General features: G+C 37.2%; 1 protein-coding gene across 1 annotated transcript; it reads left to right on the top strand.

Annotated features, from left to right (window-relative positions):
- Positions 1 to 719: 719 nt before the first annotated feature.
- LOC106403662 (glutamate receptor 2.7-like) lies at positions 720 to 7,946 on the top strand. Its single transcript, XM_048770848.1, has 6 exons — positions 720 to 1,253; positions 1,884 to 2,062; positions 2,129 to 2,860; positions 4,970 to 5,416; positions 6,695 to 7,007; positions 7,131 to 7,946. Exons 1-6 carry the CDS (start codon positions 968 to 970, stop codon positions 7,583 to 7,585), a joined length of 2,412 nt encoding a protein of 803 aa, XP_048626805.1. The 5' UTR covers positions 720 to 967; the 3' UTR covers positions 7,586 to 7,946.
- The last annotated feature ends 1,922 nt before the right edge of the window (positions 7,947 to 9,868 follow it).

Here is a 9,868-nt window from a genome sequence, read left to right as displayed (position 1 = left end):
TCTTTTTCCAACCCATTTTTATTGTCCTTTAGTTAACACCCTTGTTCGAAAACTCGGGCGGGGAGCCGAGTAATCGTCCGAATAATCGCTACACGGTAGGTGGCCGTGGCGAATCAGACCTCGGCGGTAGCATTAGGGGGTAGCCGTATAGTTTCCATGTTTTAGCCGCCTAGAACGAATTATAACGAAACACGTCCGTGTAATTAACATCACGATTCAACTTTTTTAAAAAATCAACGGAAAACTCACTTTTAATTAATTTTCAAGTACAAAAATAAATGTTTAGTTGAGAATCTAGAGTAATCAGGTTAAAAACATCATCAAACCAGTGAAAAATGTTAAGAATTTTTTTTTTTTAAAGGTAAAGTGGAAAAAATTGGGTTCTGTTCGACAGAGAGAGGTGAGAAGAAGGGGACGATGGCATTATAGTAATTTCGCATTGACTTACAATTAGAAAAATTAACCTCTACCTACCTTCGAACCCGTGAGTAAATAAGCATATTAAAACACCTAAACCACTAGATCACAGTACAATCTTTGTATCGCTCTACATATACTTTTTTAATACAAATTACTAAAAACATTGAAAGTAAATAACACTCTGATCACCTCGAACCCATGATAGTTCATGCCATACTAATGACCAAACCACTAGAGTATGATAATATACGTATAAATGAAGTATTATAAATATAAAAATACAAAAAATTCCTCCCCGTGTACTTCCCGATTTTTTCCCGCTTTTCCAATAAATTGCTAGGCCCGGGTGCACCGCACGCGTAGCGCCCAGCGAGTTTCAGAAGAACAAGGGTTAACACTAATGTTTTTAATAATAATTCTTTAAGACTTCTTCTTTTAGAACCAATTTTGGGTTCAAGACTCTTCCAAACCAATTCATTCCTCTATATATATAACAGAAAAGGGAAGTTAAAGAATCACATAATTATCCGTGTCCTCAAATCTTGTGATGATGACAAACAACACTACAAAAACTCGTAACACCTTTCTTAGTTACTTTGTTCCGTTCCTTTGGGGATTTGTGGTGATGGATGCTGGTTTAGGACAAAACACAACTAGTGATGAAATAAAAGTAGGAGTAGTTATTGATCTCAAAACAAACTTTTCCAAGATCTGCCTCACTTCAATTAACATGTCGTTGTCCGATTTCTACCAAACTCATCCTCATTACCGCACAAGACTTGCTCTTCACGTCAGGGATTCCATGGAAGATATTGTTGAGGCATCAGCTGCAGGTTGTTTACATTTTCTGTCTCTTGCTTCTCCGTTACTATTTTTTGGGTAAGGGGATAATTCGGTATAGTTATATTTAGTTTTAGTTAAATGAATACTGCCTATGAAGTTAGGTAACCTCCAGACTTGATTAGGTACTATTTTCATTGAATCTAATCAATCTTATAAGTGCCTACTGAAAGTCCTTAGTGTGTTCTTGTGTGGTATGTGCAACGAGTCTGTTAGATTACTATTAATAATCTACTTGTGGTATATGCTTAGAATCTTGCTGAAGATTAGTCAACTCTAAAAGAAATCCCTACCACTATAAATGAAATATTAAGAATTAATATCCTAATAACATTAGATTATAATAGAATTACAGAACTGATTAAAAATACTATTTTTCAACGTCTGAATAACTCTAGATGTTGAACAGAATAAAAGAATAATAAAACTAGTAACAATAGACTTCGATATTGTAAAATGCATAAACCAATAACAGCTAATTCTACTAAAAATATTAAAATCTATAAACGAACAAATAAGTCCATACTTACGTTCAATATTGCCGTTCTATCTTCTCAGTGGTCCAAACAAAGGATTAACCATTCTTTTTCTTTTTCTTTTTTGTTTGCTTGTGGTGTAAGCAGCCTATAACCTAATCAATAACGAGAAAGTGAGGGCCATCATCGGACCAAGAAGCTCTATGCAAGCCGAGTTTATGATTAAACTGGCCACCAAATCTCAAGTACCGACCATCACTTTCTCAGCAACGAGCCCTCTACTTAGAACTATCAACAACCCTTACTTCGTCCGAGCCACTATCAGAGCCGGGCCTAGAATTTTAAGGCTAGAAGCCCAAAAAAAAAAAGTGGCCGAAAATAAAATAATGTAGGTAGGGGGATTTGAACTCTGGTTCGGAGTTAATGAACTGTGGCTATTGAACCACTCCACTAAAGACACACTTATTGAAATTTGTGGCCGGTTATATTATTATTATTTGGCGGCCGGAAGCCCATGCTTCTTTAGCTTGGGCCCAGGGCCGGCTCTGGCCACTATCGACGACTCATTCCAGGCTGAAGCCATTGCGTCCATTGTCAAATCATTTGGGTGGAGAAGCGTCGTCGCAATTTATGTGGACAACGAGTTAGGTCAAGGAATCATGCCCTCCTTGTCAGAGGCTTTAGGAGACGTGGAAGTCCATAGAAGTGTGATCTCTCCAGAGGCTAGCGATGATCATATTCTAAAGGAACTTTATAAACTCAAGACTGAGCAGACAAGGGTATTCGTTATCAACATGGACGCAAGTCTCGGATTCCGGGTTTTGAAGAAAGCAAGAGAAATAGGGATGATGGAGGAAGGGTATGTCTGGTTACTATCAAATGGAATGACCCACATGATGAGACATAACGGTCGTAGCTTAGAGACTATGCAGGGCTTGTTAGGTGTGAGGAGTCATGTCCCTCGGTCCAAAGAGCGTGAAGATTTCAGTTTGAGATGGAAAAGAAAATTCCAGAAGGAGAACCGGGCGGGGGATGGTACAGAGCCTAATGTTTTCGCATTATGGGCGTATGATTCGAAGAAGTTCTTCTCAATATGCATGACATCTAAATTATGCCGCAATAGATGACTCTCCCAATATGGCAGATCCCACAAAATACTCTTTTTGTGCCAGTTATATAGCTCTCCAACCTCATTGACTCGAATATTTTCATGTCCACCTACATCTGACGTCCTTTCTGCATCAAAATACCTAAACTGCTTCAACAAATCTTTCCCACTAACTTCCTCAGGTGGACCATCAAACACCTGCTTGTTCTTCGTAAACGAAGTCTTACTCATGCGGTATGGATGATCAGGTGGTAGAAATCGTCTGTGACAGTCAAACCAACACGTTTTTCTTTCGTTCTTTAGTTGGAAAGCATCTGTGTCATCTTGACAATATGGACATGATAGCTTCCCATGTGTTGTCCATCCAGATAACATACCATATGCTGGAAAGTCACTTATTGTCCACATAAGTACTGCCTGCATCTGAAAGTTTTCTTTGCACGAAACATCGTATGTCTCAAAACCATGCGCCCATAGTTGTTGCAACTCATATATCAGTGGTTGAAGAAACACATCTAGTGATCTTTTAGGATGATCTGGCCCGGGGACGAGAATTGAGAGAAACAAAAACTCTCGTCGCATGCACAAGCTCGGCCGTAAGTTGTACGGTGTCACAATAACTGGCCATAGAGAATACTGTCTTCCATGCTTTCCAAATGGGCTGAAACCATCAGTAGATAATCCAAGATAAACATTTCTTCTCTCTTCCGCAAATTCTGGATATGTTGACTGGAAATGTTTCCAAGCCTTCGCATCTGAAGGATGTCTAATCTCACCATTTGTGGAATGCTCTGCATGCCATCTCATTGCTTTTGCTGTGCGCTCACACTGATACAACCTCTTCAATCTTTCCGTCAAAGGCAAATACCACATTCTTTTGAATGGGATCGGAACTCTTCCCCTCGTCTCCTGATAACGAGGTTTCCCACAAAATTTGCATACATTCTGTGTCTCATCCGCTCTCCAGTAGATCATGCAGTTGTCAATACCTACATCTATCACTTCATACGGTAGTTGAAGACCTGCAACAAGTTTCTGAACCTCGTAGTATGAACCCGGTGCAAGGTTATCCTCAGGTAGAATACCTTTGACAAAATCAGTAATCGCATCCATACATTCTTCAGCCAAATTATAGTCTGTCTTAATACCCATTAATCTAGTTGCAGATGATAAGACTGAATGACCATCTCTACAATTTTGATACAAGGGTTGTTTTCCTGCATCCAACATGTCAAAAAATCTCCTAAATTCGGGATTTGGTTCTTCCCCTCTATAATGATCATGTACCATCTGCTCAGTACCTACACCATAATCTATATCCGTTCTAGATTCTTCTAACCTAATATCAGGCTGAAATTCACTAACAGGCTGAGGTTCGCTAGTACTACCATATTCATAACCAGTTTCCCCATGAAGGTACCAAACTTTATAATTACGTGAAAACCCTTTCATATACAAATGAGTCCAAACATCAAATTCTTTTATAACCTTATTATTATTGCAAGAAGAGCAGAGACATCTTAACATACCACTTTTTGCATCCGGTTGCTGTTGAACAAGCCTCATGAATTCTCTAATCCCTTGAACGTATTCTTCCGTAAGCAAATTGGTGTTCGGATCCAAATGAGGTTTATCCATCCACGAACGATAATAAACTTCTGAAGACATGATTTTCACGGAATTGTTATGACTAAAGAGAATGAAGAGAGAATGAAGTGTGAATGAGTTGAATGAGGAGGGGTTGTATTTATAGGAAATTGCTTACGGTCCTCCGACGACTTTCCGACGTAATTCCGACGGATGTAAAGCAGTCTGTCGGAATTCCGTCGGTATTGTCCAATCTCAAACGGCTATACAACGGTCATATATATTTGTCGGCAACGGTCACATGGTTCGTCGGAAATTCGTCGGAAAATTCCGACGGAATTCCGACGACTTTACTGTTAATCGGAATGTCGTCGGAAATTCGTCGGAATATACCGACGAACTTCCGACGACTACAACGGTTACATTTTTTATCGGAATGTCGTCGAAAAGTCGTCGGAAAATTTCGACGACCCTTGTTTCGTCGGAAATTAGTCGGTAATCCGTCACAAATGTCCGACGACATTGATGTCCGTCGGAACCTCCGTCGGAATTCGGCGTGTTTTCTTGTAGCGTCGAGTCATCAACTTTTGAGATAATCAATGTTATCGGAGATGAAGAGAGGATTATCGGATTATGGACACCAAGTAGTGGACTGGTGAATGCAAAATCAAACAAAACGACATCATTTTTAGGCAAAAGGTTTGGGCCAGTAATATGGCCTGGGAACTCGACCGTTGTTCCAAAAGGTTGGGAGATTCCAACAAGCGGGAAGAAGATTAAAGTGGGTGTTCCAGTAAACAAAGGATTCCTCAATTTTGTGGAGATAAAGACAAATCCAATCAGTAACCTAACAACCGTAAGGGGTTATGCCATAGACATCTTTGAAGCTGCTCTTAAAGAGTTACCATATTCAGTCATTCCTCAATACGGTTTCGAGCCTCCAGGTGATAACTACAATGATTTGGTCTACCAAGTCTTTGACGGGGTAAGTTCTTTTTTATATATTCTAAATGTTTACTTATATACAAATAGACCTATAACTAATTAAATATAACTATATATACAAATATCACATGTCTAATTAAAACAACATAATATTATTTATATAAATTATAAAATAGTTTAAAATTAAAATTAAACTATTAACCAATAATCATAATATATTTACTTTATAAATAATTTTTCTTTGATGTCTGATTTCCAATCCCCTATATATTATTTGTGAAACATTACAACTTCTTTTTGTAGCCACATGTCATCACTAGGATGATTCTTAGAATTACTAGAGAAATAGGTTGATCCATCTAATTATATAATAAACTTTTTATTAAACTAACCATAAATTCATTATTAATGTCATTTATTATTTCCTTAAATAAAGATTACGAAATTGCCTAATGTGGGTAAAGTATATATGACAATTAATGATTTTGAATAATAAAGATCTGATAAAAAAAATGTATCTTCTATCAAATTTTTTTAATTTAAAACTATTAAAATAACTTAAAAAAAAACAAAATAACCATATTATAAAAATTAAGATTTTTCTGTATATTTTATATTTTGAATTTTAAAAAATAACAATAAATTAGTAAAACTGTTAAAAGTCACACATTCAAATTTTGCGATCCATAGTTTAAAATTTTTGTTATGACAAAATACAAATGATTACAAAATCATATAAGTAAAAGTCTAATTTAATTAATCATTAAGATTTAAAATATATATGTATATATATATATATCATTCTAAATTAAACTATAAACCATATTGAATAAATAAATATTTTAGTTTCAAAATTTACTTTAAATAATTGTTTTTGATAAAAGTTTTGAACTAACATTGATAAATTTTTAAATTATCAATTACTAAAATTATTAATCCCACAATGAAAATTTTGTTATCAGTAATTTAAAGTTTTTGCTATTAAAGATACACATGATAAAAAAAACATATGAGTAGAAAACATCATTAAAAAAAAATAGACATTAATATTATAAATATACTATGTATGTTAATATCATTTAAATTTAATTACATATCCTATCAAATTTTTTTTAAAAATTGTTTGGATTAATAAAATTGATTTATACGTTCGCACCAATTTAATTATATATGTAATAGTTACTGACTTTTAATTATTTAATATATATTTATTATTTCATAATATGTAAGAACATATAATACATAAAATAATTTATATATATAATTTTTATCTCGCGCAAAGTGCGGATCTTAATCTAGTAATTGATAAATGAAGCAGAAGTGGGATGCAGTTGTTGGAGATATAACCATCACATCGAACAGGTCATCATATGTTGATTTCACGTTACCGTACACAGAGTCTGGAGTGTCTATGATTGTGCCGGTGAGGAGCAACAAGAACAAAAACTCATGGGTGTTCCTAAAACCTTGGAGCTTAGACCTATGGATCACCACTGGTTGCTTCTTCGTCTTCATTGGGTTTGTTGTGTGGCTGTTCGAACACAGAGTCAACACAGACTTCCGTGGACCTCCTCACCACCAGATCGGCACTAGTGTCTGCTTCTCCTTCTCCACCATGGTTTTTGCCCACCGTAAGTTGTTACACTTATCAATAATCCATGTATAACATATGTTAAACTTTATTACGATTTATATAAATATTTTTTAACAAGAAACAGTATTGTAGTGATATGGTGAAATTGTGCGTGTGATAGGTGAGAAGGTAGTGAGCAATTTAGCAAGGTTTGTGGTGGTCGTCTGGTGCTTTGTGGTGCTTGTGCTAACTCAGAGTTACACAGCGAGTCTCACCTCATTTCTGACGGTACAAAGTTTGCTTCCAACAGCCACAAATGTGGAAGATCTCATCAGAAGTGGGGAGTCTGTAGGGTACCAACAGGGCGGTTTCGTTAAAGATATTCTGCTAGGTCTGAAATTTTTTGAATCACAGCTCAAGCCTTTTGGTTCTGCCGAAGAATGCGACGATCTATTGTCCAAAGGGACATCAAAAGGTGGTATTGCAGCAGCTTTTGACGATGTGCCCTACCTTAAGGATATCGTTTCTGAAAACTGCTTCAAATATGCAATGGTTGAACCTTCCTTCAAGACGGCTGGTTTTAAACCTTCCTTTAAGACCATCATTAACTCAGGGTTCTTAGTACATGGTTCTTAGCAGAATATAAGAATCCGACTCTTAACTTTTAACTGAAAAAGTTAAGAGTCGGCTCTTAAATCTCTTATTTAAGAGCCGACTCTTAGCATTTTCAGTTAAAAATTAAGAGTCGGGTTCTTATATTCCGCTAAGAGCCCCGTCCTAAGAACCCCCGTTAATGATGCTCTAAGACTGCTGGTTTTGGCTTTGTAAGTTCCTTAATATTTATTTTTATTAATTTACAAAATTGGCAACAAAAACATCAGTATTTTATTTTTATTGCTCGCTTATGTGTAGGCATTCCCTAAGAACTCGCCTATGACAGGAGATGTCTCAAGGGCTATCTTGAAAGTTATTAGTAAAATAACATAATTCTCATTAATTAAAACTGACTGTACACTTGAGTATATATACTGTATCCAACTAACTGTACAGGACAATATACGTAAAACATATTTACAAAGACTCTATATACTATAATAGTCCCCCTCAAGATGGGACGAAAATGTTCAGTAGACCCATCTTGCCAAACAACCGCTTGAACTGAGCAGGGTAAAGAGGCTTTGTAAACGGGTCAGCTAGCTGCAAGTCAGTCCGTACATGAAGAAGTTTAAACAAACCTGCAACTAACCAGTCACGAACATTATAGCAGTCAATCTCAACGTTCTTAGTACGTTCATGAAACACAGTATTATGCGCGATGTGAATCGCAGCTGTGTTGTCACAGAACAACAGTGTGGACTTGGACAAGGGAATACGCAGCTCCTTAAGAAAGTTCGTAAGCCAGAGAATCTCATCAGTAACAACAGAGAGACTCCGATATTCAGCTTCTGCGGTACTTTTCGAAACCACCTGTTGTTTCTTCGACTTCCAAGTGATAAGAGATGTACCAAGAGATATGCAATGACCCGAGGTTGATCTTCGAGTGTCTTGACACGATCCCCAATCAGCATCAGCAAATGCTTGTATTTGAAGTTCAGCTTTAGAGGAATAAAACAGACCTTGACCAACGGTTCCTTTGATGTAATGCAGAATCTTGAGCACCGCTGTGAGATGACTCTGACGTGGAGCACAAGAGAACTGACTAAGCTTGTTCACAGCAAAGGTGATGTCGGGTCTCGTGATTTGAAGATACATGAGACGACCAATAAGACATCGATATGCCTCAGCGTCAACTAGAGCACCACCTTCTTCTTTAGAGAATTTAATAGAAGGATCCATTGGAACGCTTGATGGTTTGCAGCCAAGAAGACCTGTCTCATCAAGTAAATCTAAAGCATATTTTCGTTGACAGACATGAATTCCATCTGATGATCTAGCTATTTCCAAGCCAAGGAAGTACTTCATCGGACCCAAGTCACGGAGCTTGAAATGGTGCTTTAGCTGTTGCTTTAACAAATCCACCTCAGAATCAGTATTGCTGACAATAACAATATCATCGACATAGACAATGACGCAGAGGAAAAGAGCATCCGTGATCTTGATGAAACACGTGTGATCAGAATGTGTCTGTATGAAGCCCAAAGATGTCAAAGTAGTAGAGAATTTAAGAAACCACTGACGTGAAGCTTGCTTGAGGCCATAGAGAGACTTTTGAAGTTTACAAACAGGGTTAGGAGGAAGAGAGTCCCCCTTACGATCAGCATATCCTGGAGGTAACTTCATATAAATCTCCTCATGTAAATCCCCATTAAGGAAGGCGTTTGAGATATCCAACTGATGAAGAGAGAAATTGTAGATGGCCGCAAGAGAAAGCAAAAGCTTAACAGTGGTTAACTTGACAACGGGAGAGAAGGTTTCAAGATAACCAACCCCTTCTTGTTGAGTGTACCCTTTAGCAACAAGTCTTGCTTTGTACCTTTCAACAGTGCCATCTGCATTAAACTTCACCTTAAAAACCCATTTGCAACCAATAGGAGTCTTATCAGGTGGGAGTGTACAGATGGTCCATGTATCTGTTCCTTCCAAAGCATCAATTTCATTATCCATCGGATCATCCCAAACCAGAAGTTTCTTTGCCTCAGTATAGGTTCGGGGTTCTTTGATTTTGTCAATGGAAACGAGAAAAGAAAGATATAAAGGAGAAACTTTGCCATAAGCAAGAAAAGATGAAATTTCATGAAGGGTTGAAGATCCCACTGAATGACAGTAGTAATCTTGAAGATAAGCAGGCTTTTTAGTCTTCACGTGTGATGTCTGAACGAAAGGTTCAGAATCATCAATTATAGGATCCGCGAAAGGCGAAATCTCTATAGACGATGCAGGAACAGAGGTCTCTGCATCAGAGCGTTTTTGTGTCACAGG

This window comes from Brassica napus (genome assembly GCF_020379485.1).
Source record: "Brassica napus cultivar Da-Ae chromosome C4 unlocalized genomic scaffold, Da-Ae chrC04_Random_30, whole genome shotgun sequence".
NCBI lineage: Eukaryota > Viridiplantae > Streptophyta > Magnoliopsida > Brassicales > Brassicaceae > Brassica > Brassica napus.
The sequence above is the reverse complement of the archived record's forward strand: the minus strand, read 5'-3'. Positions and strand labels throughout refer to the sequence as shown.

Bases quoted from the DNA above. Each gene is read 5' to 3' on its own strand.
- LOC106403662 (XM_048770848.1), top strand. From the start codon at position 968: ATGATGACAAACAACACTACAAAAACTCGTAACACCTTTCTTAGTTAC. The intron at 2,063-2,128 runs GCCGGGCCTAGA...AAAATAATGTAG, and splicing joins TCGTCCGAGCCACTATCAGA to GTAGGGGGATTTGAACTCTG. The intron at 5,417-6,694 runs GTAAGTTCTTTT...TAAATGAAGCAG, and splicing joins TCTACCAAGTCTTTGACGGG to AAGTGGGATGCAGTTGTTGG.